The 23,844-nt window shown below is 39.8% G+C and overlaps 1 protein-coding gene across 1 annotated transcript in view; it reads right to left on the bottom strand.

Moving 5' to 3' along the window:
- Positions 1–23,844, bottom strand: part of FAT4 (FAT atypical cadherin 4) — a gene marked incomplete at its 5' end in the record, with an annotated part of 147,536 nt that overhangs the window by 28,265 nt on the left and 95,427 nt on the right. Inside the window, 3 exons of the mRNA XM_082051293.1 lie at positions 2,370–6,719; positions 9,623–9,873; positions 14,334–14,514. Coding sequence (XP_081907419.1) covers positions 2,370–6,719; positions 9,623–9,873; positions 14,334–14,514 — 4,782 coding nt within the window. The remainder of the gene's footprint in view (positions 1–2,369; positions 6,720–9,622; positions 9,874–14,333; positions 14,515–23,844) is intronic.

The following is a 23,844-nucleotide window of genomic DNA, read 5'->3' as shown; positions in this document are numbered from 1 at the left end:
CTATGCCATGCTCCTGGCAATATAAGTTGATACACTAATACAACATGAAATAAAAATCCTGGATTGTTTGCTTAATTAGAACTGCTTGTCAATTAACAATAATTGCTCCTGACCTGAGGCTCAGTAGAACACTGGTGAGGTTCACACAAAAGATCACATCAGTGTCCTGTATATCAACAGGCCTTTCACACTCCGTATGTATCAACTGTTGTAGCTGCACTTTAAACAAAGTAGTTAAGCTTTTATTTCGGAATTAACCTCCTCCTTTGCAATTAAGTATGTGACATCTCCTGTACCAACCTGGTTTAAGAAAGAAAACAAAACCAAAACCAGTCAACCCCCTGGCTGCCCCCACTGGTTTCTAAGGGCTTTTGGTGACAGTGGTGGCAAGCCCGAACACTCACATCATAATGAGCATGGCTGTGCGAACCTGGGCTTCCCTGGGGCATCTGAGAGACAGAAATACTCTTTAGAAGTAATGAAAGCCTTGCCTTATCTCCTCTGGTTAGACTCTTTATTATGTCTGTAAAAAGAGACTTTAGCAATGGTTAAAATTGTTGAGACCTTCCTTAAATATCATACTGAGCTAGACAATGATTTAATTTCTTCTGCTCTTGTTCACTTAGGGTGCTCTAAGCACAGCAGGAATGTCTGAATGTCTGAACCTAAATAAATGGAATTGTAAATTATCATTTTCATTTGGGTCCATTTTCGATAGACACAATTAATAAATGGTAGAAAGTTCGTGCTAGAATTTGCATTTTATTCAAAGGCTGTGCACAAAAAGTCGGAGGCACTGCTGTGGTACACACATTTTATAACTGTGGTGCTTCACAGCAGCAGTAAGACAGGATGGATGTAACCCTGCACCACCATCCAATGGCAAATCCCTATTTCTGTTTTTGTTTTGAGCATCTGTCATTCAGAAATCATGATTAAAGACTGGGAGCTAATCCCCTGATCAACTCTTGTTTGATCCCACACCCGTGGCCACCTACGCTGCAGACATCTTAAGTTCAGTGTGGGGAATCCTACCAGTGTACACCCGTATTGGCTTCTGACACACACAGCTTTTAAAGTGACATTTTTCTAAAGCGTATATTCTACAGATACTTTGGTGGACTTGTTTGAATTCTTTTAAAAGTTTCAAAAATTTTTTTTTTCTTGAATGCTCCTCACATCCCATTATAACAATAAAAGTATTACTACTTCTGATGTAAAGTCCAGTAAATGTGCAAATTTCTCATGCACACAGGAACCACAGGTGGAAAAAGACCCAAGCAGACACAGATTCTGCCTGATCAAAACAAGTGTGTATACGAAATTAAAACTTGCAAGCTCTTTGGAGAAGGGCTGCTTTCCCAAATGTCAGTCTGAATAACAAAGGAAGTTGCAGGCTGGAAAACAGTCATGCTAGAATAATTTCAAGTAGAGAAATTCAGTGGGCCAAAGTTTTGATGGTATAATTAGTCACAATAACCAAGTAGTTTTCTTTTCCTTCAGAGGACATCTCTGTATTTTCATCCAGCCTCTAACACTATGTATTACAACAGCTGAAGTGGCTTAAGAGAATTTGTGACCTAAATCTGTAGATATTTCTCTTAGAATGACTGAAAGCACTCAGAACCTTTTCAGAGGCAGCCAGAAATTTAATTTGCTAATCACTGTACCCTTTGAAGACTGCAAATAAAATTCATTATCTTCCTCCATGACAACAGAGAATAGAGCCTTCCCATGATTAGTGCAAACATCAGCCTGCTTTTCTAGGGATAAAATCCTGCTGCGTTCAAATATGTAATAAGTATTAGAGAAAAAAATACTCAGAAGAGGTAAGAATGCAGCAGCCATTTCTGTTGTTGCTGAAAAAAAAAATTGCAAAGGGACAAAATATAGAACAGACATGCTGGGTCATTTTGCCTGAATTCTGTTTTCTTTCCTATATCTTTTATCAGTTTTCTGTCTTGTATGACTAAACAATTTGGGGCAGAGGTCAATTTTCTTGCTTGGCACACTCCTAGCAGGCTTGACATGCTACCACAACATGCATAACAGTAACAGAAAAATCAAACTTAAGCATTGGAAATGGTCTCTACATATTTAACAAATTAAAATAGTTCTTGTAAAATCCTTCTGTTCTAATGCAAGTCAGGTAAGCGAGATTTGCTGAGGACAGAGCTAAAATGAAATAGCACTGTGGGCACCTGGTCCTCTCACTTTTCATAACTGCAAATTTTTCACGACCTCTTCACCTATTGGGGACGCTCATATTCAAATAATAGCAGCTAGAATGTATCTTGTGCTAAAAATGTAAGTTTCTGTCCTCCTTCCATCTCCTCTTGACTGTAAGATATAGAGAAGTAAAAGCGTACCTGTAAACCCCGTTTTACAAACGCAGTTGAAGCTTCCGGGGAAGTTCTGGCAGGCGGCACCATTTTTGCAGGGGTTGGAAAGGCACTCGTTGACGTCCCTCTCGCAGGCCATGCCAGTGAAGCCCTCTGGGCAACTGCAGGAGAAGCCCCCCACCAAATTGTGGCAAGTCCCATCATTGTGGCAGGGGGAAGGCAGGCATTCGTTGATGTCGGTCTCGCACAGAGTCCCCTCGTACCCTGGCAAGCACCTGCACACGAAGGGCCGAAGGGGCTCGTTGGCCACAATGATGACAGGGACGCTCTCATGGCTCTTCAGAGCAGGGCTCACCGCCAGCCTCCTCAGGCAGCTCCCTCCGTTCTGGCAGGGGCTCTGCAGGCACCAGTCGTGGTCCACAGCCTCAATCCGCACGCCGCTCTGGCGGAAGAGGATGTCTTTGATGCTCTCGAAGAAGGTGGCCACACCACTGGGATTCACATACTGATTGTTGCCACGTTTGACGGCCGCCATCAAGAAGGTGTGGTTGCTCTCCTCATACACCCCATAGAGCTGGACGGCGGTGCCCAGCCCCATCAGCTGGGAGCTGGCGATGCGCAAGAAGTGGAGATAGTGATTTGTTAGGAAATCCTGCACGCTGTGGGCACTCAGGCGGAGGAGGATGCTGTTGTCAATGGTGGCGTTTCCGAAGCCCATGAAGAAAATCCGGACACTGCTGGTGACAGCACCATGTAACCCATCATTGCTCAGGACGGCCAGGTCAAATGTGCCATCTGTGGACCTTGCCTGCGAGTGCAGATCGCAGGTGCCCCCGGGAATACTGAAGAGGCTGGTGACTCCTGAGGTGAGGGAGCACTGGAAGCTGTCTAGCACATCTGGATCCTGTGGCTTTACATTGCCCAAAATTCCACCTGGGAAGAGGTTGCCATAATAGTGAACAAAGATTTCTACTGTTCTGGGCTGAGATGGGTTGTCATTTTGGTCTATTACCTTGATCAGCACAGTTCCTGTGGAAGACATCTGAGGAACACCAGAGTCTCTCGTAATTACTGACAGGTAGAAATTGCTGATTTGCTCTCTGTCAATCTCTCTTGTTGTTGTCAGAACACCAGTGGTGCTAAGGCTGAAGTAGCTGGTTGCAGGGCCAGTGCTGAGCAAGTAATATGTAAAGGGACCTTGGTTCGGTGGGAGATCAGGATCTGACGACTGAAGTGTCATCACGAGTGTTCCTGCACGGTTATTCTCCATGACTTCTCCTTGCCTGGTGGACAATGTTGGGCCGTTGTCGTTGATATCTTCCAAAGTTACCAATAAAGAGGCACTTCCTGTAGCAGATGGTGTTCCTGAATCGATGGCCAGCACAGACAGGTTGTACACTGGCAATGTTTCTCGGTCCAGCTCTGCAGTGACTGTCACCTGTCCTGTCTGTGGGTTGATGGAAAAGGCACTGTTGTTGTTGCCAGACCCAATGAAATAGGAAAACCTGCTCCAGCTAGGTACAGAATCTGAATCAAAAGCACTCACGAATGTGACATGGGTGCCTGGAGGAACACCCTCACTGATTCTTATATTGTAGGTTCCTAAAGTAAAAACAGGAGGATCGTTGGCATCCAGTATAGTGATATTAACAGTTACTTCATCTATATCTGCACCACGAATACTGCCAAAATTTTTTGCAAGGACCTTCAAAGAGATTCGTTCTTCTTTTTCTCTGTCGAGAGGTCCTGAAACGTAGATCTGGCCACTTTTCTCATCTATCTGGAAGCCTTTCTTTCTGCTGTTGCCAAAGGTAAGGTAGTGGACTTCTCCATCAGTTCCCATATCACGATCACTAGCAAAAACTTCACCTACAACAGTACCTTTGGAGGCTGCCTCGGAAACCTCAAAATAATAAAGCTTGGACACGAAACGGGGCACATATTCATTTGTCCCTTCTAACTGGATGTTGACACTAGCAAAGCTGCACCTCTCTTCATCTGGAATATTAAAAGCCTTTACCATTAAATGGTAACTTTGCTTTGTTTCATAATCTAAAAATCCCTGGGTGGTGATTGTTCCAGTATTGGGGTCAATGACAAAGAGGTCACTATCTGAGGACTGAATAGCATATGCAATCACAGCGTTAGGTCCAGAGTCAGCATCCGTGGCATTTAAACGAATAACAGTTGTCCCACTGGGGGCATTTTCTAACACGTTGGGAAAGTAGTCCTCAGGGCTGAATGCTGGAGAATTATCATTCACATCAATTACATTAACAGTGACCCTGCAGTAGCCTGTCCTGGACACCCATCCTCCATCCGTGGCAGTGACAACTAGCTCATGCTTTTGGCATAACTCAAAATCAAGTGGTTTTGCTAGTGTCAGTGTACCGGTAGTTGTATTAATAGCAAAGATGCCAGCCTCATTTCCAGAGGAAATATTATATCTGATTAATCCGTTCATAGCGGCATCTCTGTCCTGAGCGGAAACCGTCCTGATGACTGTTCCAACAGAGTGACTCTCCGGGACTGTAACGCTCATACGGCTTTGTGAAAACTCAGGTGTATGGTAATTTTCCTCTGTCACAACTATTTCAACAGCTACCTCAGATGAGAGTGGAGGATTACCTTTATCCTTTGCTTTCACTTTAAAGAGAAAGTTTTTGTTCAAATCAGCCATTAGTGAAGATGACACAGAAATCCAGCCTGTACTCCTGTCCAGTCTGAATTTATTCGTTTTGCTTTCATCAGAGACAAAATACTCCACTTCAGAATTCAAGCCAAAGTCTTTGTCATCCACTGCAGTAACTTTAATTAAGTTTGTGCCAACCCTCACGTTTTTAGTGACAGGAGTAAAATATTTACGAGCGAGGAATAGCGGTGCATTGTCATTGCTGTCTACTATGTTAATAGTGACGGTTGTCTCGCTCATTAATGGAGGACTGCCTCGGTCTGAAGAAGTGACAATGAAGCTGTGCCTATTAATGTTGACATTGCTTGAACCGCTGGAGTTTTGGTACCTTAAATACTGCTTGTTGAAAATTTCCCCTGTCGTTGCATTAATTCGGAAGAATTCAGATTGTGATTTTATGAAGTAGAAGACTTGGCCATTTGACCCTTCATCGGGATCAGTAGCTGAAACCTGGGTGACCTTCAACCCAACTCCAGGAAGCTCAGGACACTCCAAGTAGTAGGACGGCTTTGTAAATCGTGGGGCATTGTCATTGACGTCCATAACAAATATGGTAACATCTGTGCTCACTGTCCACCCAGAGTCATGTGCAGAGACCCTGATTCTGTAGCGATCTGTGTCCTCCCTGTTTAGCGGTCTGCTGATGGTGATATCCCCGGTGCTGGGATTTATGGTAAATGGCAGACTCGTATCCCTTATGGAGTACCTGCTGACCGCGTTCACACCAATGTCTTCATCTGATGTTGTGACTCGGGTTACCGTAAAACCTAGAGGTGCATTTTCAGGCACAGAAGCACTGAATATCTGTGAAAACCTCGGAGCATTGTCATTTTCATCCAAAATATTAATAATAACTTTGACGGTTGTGCTCTGGAGTGGGGTGCCTTTATCTGACGCTTTTATGGTTAGCGTGTATTGAGACAATTTCTCCCTGTCCAAGGGCCTGACACTTCGGATCTCACCAGTGGCTCGATTGATACTGAAACTATTTTCCATATTGCCCTCAATTATTTCATAATTTAGCTGTCCATTTAGACCACTGTCCCTGTCGACAGCAGCCACTGTCAGTATCTTCCGTGGGGACAGGTTCTCCATTATTTCTGCAATGAAGGGATCTTGCTCAAACTCTGGTGCATTATCATTGACATCTATCACCATTACTTCCAGCTTCTTATATGAGGAAAAGGGAGGAAAGCCCATATCTCTGGCCTCAATCCAAACCACGTATTTCTGTATGGCTTCAAAATCCAATGCCCGCCCAACAGAAAGCTGTCCTGTCACCTGGTCAACCAGGAAAGTGCTGCCCAGGTTACCACTGGCGATGTAGTAAGACAAGGAGCCTCCCCTGGCTGAAGACCCAGAAATGGTGGTGACGAGCGTACCAACTGCTTGGTTTTCGGGAAATGTGAAGGTCTCCTGATCAGCCTGAACATGAGGGAATTCTGCTTTGTTCACAAACCTCACGGTGACGGTTGTAGAGTCTGTCTTGGGGTACTTGCCACCATCTCTCACATGAACAGAAATGGTGACTTCAGACTCTCCTGCCAGCGGGTTTGCAGCCAGGATCGCCCCCCTCGCTGGATCAATGTGGAATTTCTCAGAGTTTTTCCCCATGAGGGAATAATGGAGCTCGGCGTTGGAGCCAGCATCCGCATCAGTGACGGTCACTGCAAACACGAATGAGCCTGAAAGGGAGAACAGAGATAGGGCAGATCTTTAATGAATGCACCCATGGTGGGCAACGTGATGCCAGCTTTTCCCTTGGAATCACTTGTGAGGGTCTCCCCGTCCTGGTATTCATCCTGGAGCTGTATGCTCTTCCGCACACTGCTCTGAAAATGAACTGCTTTTTTCACATGAGAAGTTCAACAAGTGGCAGGTGAGTTTGTGAGCCTGAAAAACATGCACATGGCGAGAAAAAGTGGGTTTGAAAACTAGGTCACTGCATTCAGAGAAACACGTGTACAGATGTCAGGGACTGCATGTGCATCTGCACTGGAAAATGGACCTGCAATTATCTGCAAGCCTAGCATCCCAATTCTGGAACATTCTCATTATGAGAGCCATAAATCTAGTAAGATCTTATTTTTATTTTTTAAATTACTAATACTTTTTGTATCCAGGTAAAAAAAGCCAAACCAAACCAAAAGAAAACAAACCTGAAATTCAATGACTATTAAGGTTATGTAAGTGAACAGGCAGCACCCAAGGACATTTACTCGACAGACCCACCTTCCCTCATTTCCCTGATGCTGCTCCTTTGTCTCCAATAGCCTCTTGCTTCTGATTTTGTAAGAGCATTCTGAAGAGAGTAACTAACAAGACTGCATTTTTAAAAGCACGCTGGCCCACTGAGATAGCAGTAAAATCACACAGAAATACAGAACTATTGCACAGTAATGCAATAACATGAATATATCACGCTTCAGGTCTTTTGAATTTAGGCTTCACAATGAGCTCAACTATACAGGCACCGTTTGCATTAACACCTATATTTGCCTATTTGCAAGGAGAATCCAGGGTGTTATTTTGCACTGGAGTTTACAGATCTAACACGCAACACATCTTTCAAATTTGACACTGTCCGACCAATTTGTAGAATGTTCTGTTGATGTTTTACTGGTGCTGTAATTTAGAAAATATCACTTCTGTATAAAAATCATGTTGTTTTCAACCTCTTAAGGCAAAATCATTTGCAGTCAGGAACAACTTTGACAGCGTCCCCTGAAAACCACACTTCATGTCACTATTTGTCATGTGCAATGATTTGTAATCCAGAGGGAGAAATACTTAGACAAGAACAGTATTCAAGTCCTTGTGAGAAGCAGAACAAAAAAATATAGATTCTTGCTTCAGTTAAGTAAATGATATTATTAATAATACTAATTCTCTCTTCTAGTCTTGATTAAAAAATAACAAGGAAATCAAGCTTTTTCTTTAAGAGTGTACACTAGATATCCTGTGATTGGAATAAAACCAAAACCTTGGAAAAGTTTTGAGGGTTTGTTCTTTTCTTTTTTTGGAAAAGCTACTTCAGACTCTACATTAGACTGTAAGAAAGTTTTGGTTGTGTTGTTGTTGTTTTGTTGTTTTTTTAATGGATGCCATGCCTGCTAGTAACATCATTGTCAAAATAACATGAAAAGATATTAATATTTCCTTTTAAATGAAAGTGAACTATCAACTGGGGAAGTTGCAAATAAAAAAAAAAAAAAAGTGCATTTATCTCTAGGCTTTTGCTAAGTTAAAAACAGAGTAAACATAGCTTAGGCTTTCTATATGTTTCTACTTATAACAGGTTTCATACAAAAAGCTTCCCAAAAGATATTGCCAGAAAACATCAGTTAAACCTACATGGACTTCTCATAAACACAATTAAAAAAAAAACCACCCAGAAAAGAACGTTACAAAGGCACTGTGCCCTAGTTAGAATACACAAAGATTCACCAATGCAATAATAATATACTTTCATAATGCTGTTCTGGAAACAGGGGAGAAATGTAAACAAATTCATTCTTCCATAAAAAGGAGAAGTATTTGCAATTGTTTAAAATTTAGAAAGAAAACCCCAAGACCTGGAAATAAGCCCTTTTTTCCTTTTTTTTTTTTTCTGTTAAAGGAAAATTTGTTTTGTAAACCATTTGTCTTGGAATCCTCTCTGTTGGCATCACACATCCATGTATGCGTATGCATGTGAAAATGCCCAGTGTCACTGACTTCACAGCCAGCCACTCTGACTGCAGTTCGGTACAACTGTGGTAATATAGTGATCATATTATAAAAGCCTTTTACTGCTTTGATATACTAGAGGTCCCAGCATTAGTCCATTGTAAAACTTAGAAATAAAATCTCAGAATAGGAGAATCTTTCAGAATATTGTCCTCAACCCCATGCAAATACATGTTATCCTTCCCCCTTCCAGTGCTAGTTCTGCAAATAGAAAATATTAATGTTTTACACTTACCCACTTCTAATGTATTTATTTATTAGGCTTGTTTAAACATAAACTGAACCAGAACTAATTCCTACATTGAGTGAAGTCAGTTTAATTTGGGTGCAGATGCCACAAAAGAAAGGTTGCAGCTTGGCTTTACTTTTATTTTACTTTACCATTTGGCTCAAGGAAAGACAACCTAACTAACATTTTATATAGACACGGCCTTTTTTGAAGGGTTTGACAAAATCCTCTTTAAGAATTGCTTGGGGTGGCAAGAGAACATCTACATGCAGTAGGAAACTTTCAGAGCAAAAAGAGGCTATTGCCTTCCTAACCCTGGCAAAATAATGTCATCACTTGTTTGGTCTTTCAAATCAGAAGCTGGCTTCTCATTTATACTATGTCTTCTTCACATCACTGCAGGAAAATATTTGGGTTTGGATGGAAGGAACAAACTAAAATCAAATTGCTAAACTGCAGGTGATATATTGAGCCTTGCCATTATTCATTCCCATGCAACACAAAGATAACTCAACCTGGAAAACAGCTGCTGAGGAACATCTCAGAAACATTTCTCTTGGCACAGCTTTGCATCTGGTAAGATGCTTATGCAACGTGAAGTACCCCACACACTGTCACTGATCAGGTTACCTGATGTGGTAGGTGATGGGACATGGGTGACATAGGGATGATGTTGAAATTTGGGTGGGTTGTCATTCACATCGGCGACAGCGACGAGCACGCTGGTGGAACTGGAGAGAGCCCTGGGGAAGCCCCCATCACTCGCAACCACCACCAAAGTGTAGTTCTCCCTTGACTCTCGATCGAGTAGAGCACTGGTGATAATCTGTCCTGTTGATGGGTTGATTGTGAATTGCGAATCGCCACCAGTAAGCTTGTAGCTGTTTGGAAAATAAAAAAAAATCATCCCAAAACGAAAACAAAACAAAAAATCCCAAACAAACAAACAAAATAAAACAAAAAAACAGGGAAGAAAAACTTGATTAGTATTTCATAAGGCAGCCTGCTGCCGTAAGATAATAGCAATTTTCTACACTCTTCAGATCACCACATTGATGGATATCAACACACAGATTTTCTTCTGACAGTCCATCTGTCTTAACGTTTTTTCCTTCCGTATTTTGAGTCATGTCATACATGACATTTCTGGGGATTTCTAAATGTAGCGGCTTAACAAAGATAGACTTTTAATAAATGAGGAGCAGACTGAGCCTTTATACGTCTGGAGATACAGTCAGACAGACTCTTAAAATTGCAAGTGGTCTAATACAGGCATCCTCTAGTACTGATTTCCCCTGGCTAATGCATTAAGTGTTATTCCAAAAAGCTGACATGTTCTTAACTGAATCTGCAGAATATAATTAGAAAAAATATTATTTTCTGAAAGAAAAGGATTACTATTTTACAAAATAATATGAGGATTTATAATTCGTATTTATTCCTGATACTGAGTTAAGGTTTGCTATTCAAGTTCAAGATTTCAATGACAATTCATAGTAATTCATAATAAATCAGCAACCACAGAACTACATTAATAGAGACTTAATTTGCAGCAGAACTTAATCCTTGACTTGTGTGTTTGTATGTGTGTACGTCCATGCGCTTGTGTGTGCATATGCAAAAATTTGATTTGATAAGAAATGACTGTGTGCTTGCTGCAGTTCATTCTATGGGCTACCTCTGGCTTACTGGCACAGTGCATGTCTTCTTGGTTTGAATGCTTACCCAGCTTGTGTTTGCAGAGAATAAACTTGAATATATACAGAGCACTTGGTTATATTTTTAAAGGTAACTGGTTAATATTAAATTTCTATTAATTCAGACAATGGGCTTTCTACAAAACAAAGGAAACAAAAACTGGCTAAAATGAACAATTGTCATATTCAATATCACAACCATTGCAACCACTTGCACTTCTTCTTCAGAGGAGCCTGGTACAGCACCGTAGCATTTTTTTAAAGTATATGAGTCTATAAGAATCAGAAGAAAACTGGTGTTATAAGAGAGAGTAATATTCATATGTTCACATTTTTAAAATCAAAACAGGTTATGACAGAAATAATAACATGGGCCAGAAGCTTTACCTAGAGGATTGATAGCCAGTCTGTGTAATAAGCTGTGGCAACTTCTCATATTCAGTCATTAATCTCTACAGGATGCCATGAGCATGCTTTAATTGCTTAATTATGATACAATATGATGACCAGATGTAATTATTCTCCAGCTATAGCATCTAGGGTGGAAAGAATGTGCACAAAGCCTAAAGCACCACTTAAATGTCCCAAATACCAACAGCACTGGCAAATTTCATCTGTGATTTGCAATGTTTTAACCCTGTGTGAGGTGTCACAGAAGACAGGGACTTTCTTTTGTGTATTTCCACATATAAAGAATAGCTCAAGCAATAATATTGGAAAGACACGATGGATATGTTTTTCTTTAAAGACAGACAAATTATGCTTGCCATTGGATACTCTGAGTCATATCTGAGTACAATTTTATGCAAACCAACTGGACAAAGTGCATTTCCAGACAGTATCTCAGGATAGTTAAAAAATTCCAAACCAAACCAGAACCAAACCAAACCAAATAGACCACAAAAAAACCCACAAACAAACCAAACCAAAACATTACAAAGTTCTGCAAACATGACAACTAGCATGAACATAAACTGACTGAAGTGCTTAAAATCTGCCTTCCTGATTAAGTCTGTGCTCACCCTTCTTGTCTGTACTATCTTCAGTAATACTGGTCTGGTGTGCATTGCCATTAACAATCTCATCAGCCTGCTTTAATGACTTCATAAATTATGACCAGAAATAAGAGAGAAAGTGTTGGCACATATGGATATAAAACAGTTTTGCAGGGTTACCTACTTTTTGCATAACGCAGCCCATTTTTGACTTTACATGAAAATCTCAGCATAGGATTTTACATACTATCTTTGGAAACCAAATATATTTTTTGAAACAGGCTCTAATAAGACTGAGGAGGAGTTTTTAGTGCTCAGCACCTCTGACAAGACCTCATGTGTTCGCGTCCCTCTGGCTTTTGGCAGTTTTGTAATACCAGTCATATTTTAAGATTTGCATTACTCTAAATGCTGAATCTGGACAAATTCTGTCCAAGAAAAACAAAGCATGCTCCTGAGTCTAAAAAGTACAAAACAAAACATTAAACCAATTTTAAAATAGCTACTTATGAAGGAAAAAAAATTATCAACTATTCTACTATGAGGTACTGAGTGAATGACAAAGACTAATGGCAGAGATATTAAAGCAATTCAACCACACTAAAGAAATCCGGGAGTGCCCTGATAATTTCTGGTTATGGGATGCAATCATTACAATCACTCATGCTTTGTATGGATTATTTTTTTGTAAAGAAGCTTGCCAGAAATAGTTTCTTAGAGTGAGAGTGAATAGAATTAAAAGCTACATTGTTCCACAATTTAATAAATGGTAATTTTGGATGTTTTGCAAATATTTAAAGATGCCAAAAAATAAAGTTCCTATTTTTGGCTTGGAGCTAGTCAGAAAGAAAATGTTAAAATGTTTTATACATACTTGCTTTTCTAGAACATAGTTCTGGGTTTGTTTGTTTGTTTGTTTTAAATATACAGCCACAGTGACGTTCTTATACACTTTTAAGAATAAACCGAGGTGAAATAACAAAAGCAAATAAAGAAGCTACTTTTAGATCCTGTTTTTTAAGTATGGGAACAGTTGCGGGTGTTTGCACTCACAAAAGTTAGATGTGACGGGATTACCTACATGTCCTTCCAATTAAAAAGTAACATGAATCTGCATTGTATTCTATTAGCAATAAATCAGCCCTCAGTGGATAATCTTCAGCTTGTCACTGCTACTTGGCATCTTCATTACTCTTGTCTGTAGAACTGGGAATGGCCAGTGTTTAGCCCAGTGTCCACTTTAGTTGCATCATCTGAGCTGTACAAATCATTCGTCATTTAATGGAAAAAATGCCAAATTCTAACTTTATGATTGGTTTTCCAAATGGGAAAAACTTCACTTCTTGCCTTGTGTAATTTGAATTCTATAAATGGGGCTTTAAACTGAAGACATTAATTGACCATGAACTTACCCAGGGAACACAGTGGCTTCAAGTGAAAATTGCTTACTACATGAAAAGATGTGAAAGCAGCTGCAAAGGCAGGTAACTGTTTCTGTTGAGCGTTCAGTGGTCTGCAGTGTCTCCCATAACATACATATAAGTATGTTGGGTAATATTTTACCTGCTCAGCTAGTTTATTATAAGAGCACCCAAGTCTGCATAAGCAGTCATCTAAACTACAGTTATATTTGAAAAGCCATTTTAGATTCAAATTAAGATACTGAAGACTTCCTCAAACATATGTATGCTATCACAAGAATAACACTATCTACCAGTTTGGACATTCTTATGCAAAAATTGATACTGATTTCTGAATTTGCCTAGCTTAAAAATTAAAGTTTAAAGATGTTTAAAACAGCAAAATACATTCCACACTTTTATTGCCGTGACTCATTTCATTTGAACATAATTGTAAAAACCCCATAAATTAATTAATTAATTAATTAATATATTTATATAGATATATATTTAACTCTGGTGCAAAGTTATCTTTTGTAGCAAATTCATTGATGATGTTTGAAAACTGCATCTTCCTCTCTCCCACCAAGCCTTTTCCAAAAACTTCTTTGATTGGTATTTAAGAAGTCAGTCAGTCTCCAAGAACAGTGGTTTCTAGCTTCTTCAGGAATACACTTTACAAGACTTGTATTATATACATTAACTACATCCTTCATTGCAAGGCCTCAATTCTAAAAGCTATGTTAAATAGAAGGCAAAAGCCTTTCCAAAGGCTACACAAGCTGATGATAGTCAGTAATGAAGAACATTCACAGTCTATATCATATTTCTTTATGAAGAGAATCCACATGTAAAGACTGCAAGTTGAAGTGTTTAATCCACTTATGACAGAATCTGGAGTTTCAGGGTTTCTTTGTTTTTTATTCTTTTCATTTATCTACTTCTACACTTATTGAGAATTATAAACCTACCTTATTAACAACTACACTCATGTGCAAGTTAAATTCTAGTTTGCTTTTCATTTAGTAAAAAACTAAAATAGTACTTCAACTCAACTTGTCCTTGACAAAACTCTAAAGTCCTTTAAACAACAAAAAAGCCAGATTTGCTGAGAGAATTTAACTGCACTTACACAGCTGTCCTTTTGTGTCTTACAGCTCTAGTGCATGTTAGTGATGGACAGTGGAGATAAAAAATCTTCAGGCAAGGTATGAGGCATTATTACATAAAGCAACAGCAAATGACCTACCTAATAACAGCATTTGTGGAAGCATCAGCATCTGAGGAGTTTACGAGCAAAATATCTGTCCCCGTAGGGGCATCCTCCGGAACAGTGGCAGAATACATGTTAAAGGCGAATGTGGGGACATTGTCATTGACATCATCCACCGTGACAGCAATGGTTCCAGTGCCAGTGAGGGCAGGAGATCCTGAGGGAAAGAGGGATACAAAATGCTAGAAGTTACAAATACCACCATGCTAAACCGAGGTCTGCCATCCCCAATTTAAAGCCTAGTGCTTGAACAGGTCACAGTTCACAGAGCAAGAAAGCCAGTTCGACATATAGGACAGGGACAGATTTGACCCAAAGTCATCTCGACAAAAAGTATAAGCTGTGAGAGAAAAAAAATCATCTTTTCTTGCTTCATCTAATTCCAGAAATATTTTGTAATACAAGCTCAGTGGAAAAAGATGGTCTTGGAACCATTCAGAAACCTTCCTGTAACAATTAGGACCAATTTAAACATGTGGTCGACTTTCCTGTTTCTCTAAGAGAAGACATTCAAAGGTGGCACACTGACAGCCGTGAAGACTCCAGCCCTCAATTTATTTATCCGCAGAACAAATAGAGTGGAAACAGTGGCAAACCCCAGCTTTCCACACAGCTTCTCCACTGCTGGTCATACCCCTGACCTGGGAAGACCTTCTCCAAGCGAGTGAGAAGGTTGTGCAGTCTCCAGACCCATCCATTCAGACTTGATTTCTCTGTAGAAGCAACCATCTAGAGCAGCAAATAATGCTTGCTCAGGTGGGATATTGGCTTACGGGAAATTGGACTGAACTTATTTAACCTACAGCTTTCATCCCCCATGTTATTCTAATACTTAACTCGGATGAGCAGAAACAAGTGAGAAATAGCACGTTTGTTCATGTGCAGCCTCTCAATATTTAACCTCCTTTTTTTTTTTTATTGTCAAATTAAAAAAAAAAGACACTGAAAAATTTTACAAGATCGTGTTACTTTTGCCAGCCCATTACACTTATTTTGAGCCAAGAATCAGCAATCTGGTAACCAAATTCTCCACTGAAGGTCCCTGAAAAAACAGGATCATTCTGTTCTTTGAATACATAGCAAAAATGAGAGAAGCATAAAACACATAAGATACACCCCTTTTACTCAAATGACTGATGATGACCCTGCATGCTTTACCCAAGCTTGCCTTGCTTTCCCCTTCAATCTCAAACAGATACAATAAATTCATCATTTGCTGGACTGGGGAAAAAGCACCCCAGAGACTGGTTCAAGCCCTTGCTGCAAGGCAAGTATATTTTATGGAGTTGTCATTTGATGAAACACAGGCAGCCCCTGTGTGACCGTCCTGGTCCTTCCATCCCAGCAGATGACCGGGTGGCTGCTACCCAAGGTTACTGCTGGGCCTCAAGCTCTCAGGGCTGGGAAGGAGGCAGGCTTTGCTCTTAGGGCTCACACAGTCCTGGCAAGGGCTCCAGACACCGAGCTCTCATGTAAAAGAAAAAATAATGACCCATTTCTCCCCATTTTAACCCTTGCAGGCTGAAGTACCACCACACTGCATCACAGGAAGAAGCTGAGAGCAGCTTCTGCACAGGAAGGAAGGTTTTCACTGCAAAATACTTCAAAGTAATTTGGCATAATGCACAAATGGACTGAATGAAAGAGCTTCGAACTGAAATGTGCTATGCATCTTCCAAGGCTGACTTTGAAGCCTGCTGATCAGATGGGCTGGATCACAGTGCTGAGGGAAGAACGTGCACGCCAAAGAGTGTAGGTTTCACACCACAGCCGTGCACAATGGAGGCCTTTCTCTGCTTTAGTCTGAGGTAATCCACTTTGCCAAATAATATACTTTCAGCCAGGAAGGTTACATTAAGGCAATAAGTCTGACTCATTTTTTACCCCTTTTATTCCCCCCCCGATTTTGTCATTTAGCCAAACACTTATAGATAGAAAAGCCTGAAAAGCATTCTTGATTGCTGAAATATTGCCTGCGGAGTGTTTATTATTACTGCATTAAATGAAACAGAGTCCTCAGCAGTGTTTGCTGCATGTGTCATCAAGCTCTGCCCTTCCATACACATTTAATCGACATTCATCTCACAGCTAATGAAATGAAAAGTTGAAAGTAGTTACGTTTCACAGGTGATTAAACAATTCATACATAATTCAGAAATTAATTTTGGTTAAGTCACTTTCAAAGACCATCAGTAATGCAATTCAGCCTGGAAAAGAAAGCTAACTCACCGTTAAAACCCAAACTTCATTGTTTTATGTGTATTTGCTAACAAACAGCCAATACCAGAAAATTAATGCTGTCTGTGTATTCACAAAAACGAACTGCAGTGGCAGCCCCTCCAACCCGTGCTTTTAGAGAAGACCCAGCGCTGGGGTGATGGGACCAGCAGCCCCTCCAACCCATGCCTTTAGAGGAGACTCAACGCTGGGGTGATGGGACCAACAGCCCTTCTAACATGTGCCTTTAGGGAAGACCCAGCGCTGGGGTGATGGGACCAGCAGCCACTCCAACCCAAGCCTTTAGAGAAGACCCAGCGCTGAGGTGATGGGATCAGCTCAGCACAGTTCTGCAGGCCAGCCTGGTCCCGGATGGCAGCCACAGGAAGCCACAGCTTTTGATTCAGCCATTTGACTCCAACCAGTACTGGCCCACTTTCTTAGCTGAGGAATCTGAGTTTGTAGAGTCAAATCCAAGGGTCAAATCCCAGCCCTTGCCTCAGCCCCCTACATATTCCATGCCATTATTTTCCAATTCTACTTCCCTGCTGGGTGAATCTACAAGGCACTGCACAGGGCAGTAAGGACACACTTATATTAGCCTTAGAGAAGTGAATATACCAGCCAAAGTTGAGCACCATACTAATAAAATTAGCTAAGGTAACGTAAGTAACTCAGATCCCATTCAGCACTAGCTTGTGGCCGCGCTCTGCTGACAGAAATATCCCAGAAGTCCAATATTGACATCCTAAGTCACTGCTCTTCAGTTCGAAACCCAAAATCATTCTCATTTTACTTAGATGGAAAAAATCATGCATCTACATTGGTTTCCTGTCTATGAAGTTATCCAAATATGGTTTTTTTTTTGTCTAAGTAAAACATCACGTCCACAAATTTACTCTTTTATTCTATTACACTGAAAGATAGAATTGCAATTTCACAGAGAGCCCTCGAAGATTTTATTCACTTGAAATTAAATGACTAGCTCACATTTCTGCAGTTACTGAGAAATATAAGAAGAGGAAATTACAAATGAAGTAATTTTCTATAGAAAAGAAATATCTGGAGGCCAAATTCTACCGTCCTCAGTGAACTTTCAGTGAAGGTTGTGCTTGCATAAGGACCACAGGATTTGGCCCCTGGTAATAAGTAGGTTTCATAAACTGTACATGTCATATTTGTGGTGAAATAAGTAGTTTCCATGGTCAGGCTCAGTTCCCAGATTTCTTAGTTTTGCTTCGATAGCAAATCTTCCCCAAGTTGGTTATTCTTATTATGCTAGAGCATCATAACTTTTTTTCTTCAAACTGAGCTTAATATTTTGCATAAACGTAGTAAGTTTTGTGTAAATTCTGCAATATTAGCCAAGCACTCAAGATGCCTCCCAGACTTTTTTAATAAACCAGACATGTTCACAAGATATATAAAATTGCTGTACACAGCCACACAAGCCTCTGCATGGCCCTAGAAACAGCTCTGAGGGCTAAAGCCACAAAGAAACATACGATTCTCCCTTAGTGAACTTGCACTGAAATTTCTACCCATTTTTCATAATAGTCTGAACTATTTTTCAGCAGAAGCAGCAGCTATTTATTTGTCAGACACCTCTTATTTAGAGCAGTTCTCTAGTGCTACAGTATTATATATTATACACTATGCTATTAGGTTTTTTGCAAATCCCAAAATACCGTGTCTCACAGAGGCTTAGGATATTCATGTCAAAAAATGCTTGTTAGAAAGGTGGAGGAATAAAAGAGCCGTCAAGTGATCAATGACAAGAGAACAAAGTTAACTATGCAAACTAAATGGGACAGATAGGATTGACTGTTCAGTGAACAACAAATCTTTAAAATTTAAAAGGCGACATTACTATGTTATTATTTCAAACTTGCTATATCCATGTGCTGTGCCTTGTTTCTATGAACTGACCAGTTTATTTTCTAGGTGACAGCTGTACATATACATTAAGCAGACAGACCCACAAATGTCCACACGTCATTGTTGAAATAAAGATTAACCTGGGATAGTGTCAAAATAGTAACACTGAGTTCAGGAAGAAAATTGCTTCCCACGGATGTTCTTCCAAAAATTCAAGCTTTTTGCTTACATCTGCAAGTAAACATGTGTCTGGGGATGAAGAGAAGGAGCAGACCTTGGGAGCCTGCTCTTTGGAGGCCCACGGCGGAGGACGAGTTACGGGGGAAGTTACAAGAGGCCACCTTGGGCTTGGCCAGTCCTGGGCTTTGAGAAGATGACATGAACAAACAGCCATGAGGTGGGCAGGACTCTCTTCTCCCTTATCATTCACTTCTACCTTCTTCAGCAAGAGGGGACTGGCAAGGACCTACCGTTACCTTTGCTAATCTTAGTTGGTCTTCTACCCCATTCACCAAAGCTAGTTTGTGACTGATTACCACAAAAATATGATGACATTGGAAATGTGTCAGCTTACAAGTTAGAACAAGCCTTGTCAACCTTTTGCTCCCCTCATCCAGCAGAGAAAATATTGGCTACATGCACCAACACAAGTAGAAGAAAATAAACTAGATGGTGACAGTGGGGAGAAATATCATTTAACCTGACACAATTTCTGCCTCCCAAATGCAGGATAACTAGCAAAGAGAAGACAATAACTGTTTCGAGGTGAACTCATCATAAACCACTCATTCCCCTAACTTGTTCACGAGCCACAAAGTCATCCAAAAGAGATGCACCTAAAGACGGCTTTCACTTCACCTACTCGTGTACCCTTAGAAGAAGGGAGCACCACTTGCTATCTTCATCCACCGTTGTCCTGGGGAACGGAGAGAACAGGCTCTCTCGGCTCCCTCTAACCCCCAAACACGACGCCATCTGCTCCAGAGTCTGTTCAGCTCTCCACACCACAGCTGGACACCAGCTCCAGTGGGGAACAATCAGAGTGGGCTGCATCAGTAAAAGAAAACAACTGAAGGAAACGCACAAAGCCATTTAAATGCTTCATAAAAAAACTCAGGCAAGTATGATGCTATTGGAAATTATCTTGGCTGTGTGGTACTGTGTGGCTTACAGTAAAACTTAGAAATAGGAGAATGTGTTCAGCACATTATCCACATATTGTCTGAAGTTTTAATGGATTCTGGGTCTTGTCTGTGCCCTAGTTAGTAGAGCAGATAGTAAAACTATCGTTCCTTTTAGAAACCTGGAACTCAAAGTTTTGTCAGCATTAAAATATCAAAATTAAGTGCCAGAAAACTAACAATAAACTTAAGAAAAAACTCCCAATACATTTCACTAAAATAAAAAAATAAAAAAAAAGTATTAAAATTAAATAAAATGAACCTAAATGACTAATTGAAACTCATACTTCAGGCAGTTTACCATGTTTTGTGTTAAGTTAAACACATCGTTATCCCGAAAATTCGAAAGCGATTTAACAGACATGGAATTTTTGCTTTGCTGAAATGTGTTGCTTTGCAACAAAGCGGATTTCACTTCTCCAGTCAAACACTCAGTGAATGAGTCCCAGGGCTAGAAGTCGTGTGTGTTATTGCAGAGTATTAACTTTTTCACTCAAGTAAACGAGGCCTTTCTCACAATAAAGCAGACAATCTTTCTGAATGCATTTAAATGCAGACAGAGTGTGCTGAGCCTCACACAAATGGTGAGTTTTAAATTGTGAGGATAAAGCAAGTTAAAATGCTACTGGCTTGCATTACACTTTTTTCCTTCCTGCATTACATTTTATTTTCCTCTTACTCAGTTTTTCATGCTAAGTCTTAAATAACTAGTCAAAGTATATATTTTGAGACAAAAGCTGAAATAAGTAGCTAATAGACAGCTATAATTAAAAGCTGAGAAGCTAGCCCTACTCTCATTCAGTTGAGTAGGTGACTGGTGATGAGGGAGACCAGGCAGGAACCTACATTTTCCGTATTTCTGAGTGTGTCAAATCTGAGTTTTTCACAGTTAAGTACAAAGTAGTAGTTGTTCCTGAAACTGATTTAACAGAACTTGTATTTCAAAAACAAAGGAACTATTCAGATAATCCTTGCACAACTGCAGATCTATTGAGGAAAAACAAAAACCAAACAACTCCCTTTACTGCATCAGATATTAGAATCCTTAACTTTTTCCCCTCATCTTCCCAGCCTAAATAAGCTGGGAGCAAACAGACCTAACTTTTGGGCAAATAAACCATCAAAAGTAAAAATTAAAAAATTACTAGACAGAGTCCAACCTTGCTCAAGCAATGACATGTCCAGCCACGCTTAGACTGATGCATGTGTACAAATGCACATGCTCACACATGTTTTGACAGCATCTGTCTCTACCAAAGTAATCCTTACTCCAAATAATGGTGCAAGATGGGATCTCTCATCTGTTTTTATCCACACGATTTTAAAATTTTGATAGTTTCCTGCCAAAACTCCTGAATGACGGCACTCTATGAATTCACTAAGCTTTGCAATTTCAGAACAGGCACAACATTACAGTGCAATACATTTAACATACTGTTGAAAGGGTAGGACTTGCACGCACACACAGTTTTAAGACCTCTGATGTACATGCACATTCCCCTGCCCCTGTTCTCTTCCTCTGATCTGCTCATCAGAACAAGTTACCTGCAGCTGTTTACCAAGAGAGGCAAAAAAGCTGTCATACTGCTACAGAGATGGACCTACTACAACAGACACAGATTCAGAAAAATCCAGACACAATAAAGCAAGAGTATAGTATATATTTAGCACTTCAAGCTTTTCCATGTAACTATCTCTTTCTACCAAAACACACACACAATAAATTTGTCACTTATTCATTTGAAAAATAGTAGCTAATATATTCATCCAGTTCAGCATTTTTCCCCATTACTGCTTTCGTTTAGTAAATTGTATAATGCACGAAAAGGCTGAAAGAGTCCTGTGCTGCCACGCACAGCTTAAGCTGGACACGGGACATGAGCAGATGCCAGTTAGTGACTTGTGGCTGTCAGGTTTCATTCTCCTTCCATGAAAGACCGATGCATTAATCCCAAGTGGCATGCAATTCTTGACATACACTTGTAATCTATTAACATCTGAAGTACAGGTCACTGGAGATGGTGCTCAGAAAAGACACGTGCAGGTATTGCAGGTTTCTTAGCCAGAACTTCACTTAATCCCAGAGAAGTTGCCTTCTTGTAAATACATATCAGAAAAAAAATCCTTAAGGCCAATTTTTCACAGTTGAATATAATGCTCTTAACAAAAACTAGTAAATGACCATTTGTAAGGGTGCACCTCCCCATGTCTGCACTTCTTGAGGTTCTGGGAGGGTAGGCACGACCATGTGCACCGCCAAGGCCTCTGGTGACCAAAGTAAGATTCGAAGAAAGTGGAACTGCCACTTATAAGAAAAGTACGGACATTTAAAAAAATGTTTTCTTAAAACCACCAAATTACTTCTCCTTGTTATAAGTTATTGCTGTAAACAGAAAAAAATAGAGGAACTGGCTCCTGCAGGGAGTGCTGACTAAGGCAATTTTTGACTGCTTGCGACTCCTGAATATCCCACAGCGAAATTCCTGTAATGCATGATTTTGAATTATGCTTTAAAAACACCCTGTATAAATACTGAAGATTAACCAGCAGTATAAGTGTTCAGACCATATGTGCATGTTTTACTCATTTTATCCTTGCAATTAGGGCTTCCTGAAATTGTAGCTTTGTATTTGAAGAATGAGCTAGCAGACATTCAATTTATAAGGTGTAACATTTGATTTTAAAAATAGTTTAAGATCGCCAAGACTTTAAGATCTTAGTATTTCTCAAAGGGAGAGGAATTTTCCTTGCATAGCATAATGACTTCTCTAATTATCTTATTCTTCTGCAAAACAGATTACATTCAGCAAACTCATTAGCACATTTGAAGTAGAATTTCATATAACAATGATGTAAGCAGAAGAACAATAATTTTAAATTACTTTTCATGTAAAGCTTTCAGACTAATCATAGCAAGATGGATGAATGAAGAGATAAGAGAGGAAGTGTAACAGCCTGAAAATTCACAAACTGACAATTCTTTCTTACTTGAAATTTTTTATCATCTACTAAATCTGACATATTAAGCACTATATTCTAGCTTGTCTTCCGGTTTCTACTGGAAACCTTCTTTCAACGAGATATACCCACTTTATTCACCTCAAACTAGCACCAAGAAGAAATAATAGAGTTGAAAAAAAAAATAAAGCCAGGACAAGAGTGAAGACAGCTTAGAGATCTGACAGTCACAATTTCACTCATTTGAATCAATAGTGAAAAACGTTTTTCTTCACCATGGAAAATCTCAATGGAAACTGAAGTGCCCTGGCATATTTCGTAAATTCAATTCTCACTTTTTCATCACTCCCCCTATACATATTTACAGTAAACTGGTTATTTGTAACAATGCGTAATTGACTGTCCAATATATTATACATTCAATAAAGCTGCACTGCAACAGCGGTAGGTCTGAGAAAAGAAGATCTTGAGACCATGCATGTGAGATGAGACTGAGGCTCAGGTCAGTAACTGGCTTGTTTAATGAACTTCACCCTGATTTGAGCAGACCCCTGAAGTGACTGCATCACATCCACATTTGCTACATATTGTGCTAAGTGCCCATGAGTCTTTTGTGAACACAGGGTGGCATTCAGAATATAACATGAGATATAATCACACAACTTGAGAAAACAATGGTATTTCAACCAAAGCAAGAAAGGACTTTTTTCCCCAACGGTGCAATGGAAATTTCCATCCCAGTGTGGGTGGAAATTAAGGAGAATAAATATCCCTACGAAGTAGATAAGTTACTTGAAAAACAGAGTGGTAAGAAATTCTTTGAACTATGTCTTCCATACAGTACAGTACATAGTGCAGTTGATCTCAGCTTACCATAGATCAATACTTTTATCGTTTTTGACTGAAGGTATTTCAAACTTCAACCAGAGAAATCTGTAATCCTGCATTAAAGATGATGCTAATTGTTTTCATTAGACTAACCAATCCTTCAAGGAGAAGAAAAAAATCAGCTTTGACACTTCGTGGTACACAGACACATGCCGTAGCTGTTATTTGTAGCCATTTATTCCTATTTTTTTCCTGTAATATTTTTACAAGGTTCTTGTAAGAAACTCTAGATAATGAGAAACAACACTGAATTACTGTATATTCCTGTTTACTTCATCAGTGATGTGGTAACTTGATAGTGTAAGCAAGAACATCACCTACATGGATTATTAAGTCTTTTCAGTGGGTGTAAAATTATGTTACAT

This window comes from Streptopelia decaocto (assembly GCF_964273445.1).
Source record: "Streptopelia decaocto genome assembly, chromosome: 4".
NCBI lineage: Eukaryota > Metazoa > Chordata > Aves > Columbiformes > Columbidae > Streptopelia > Streptopelia decaocto.
This window is presented reverse-complemented; position numbering and strand designations above follow the sequence as displayed.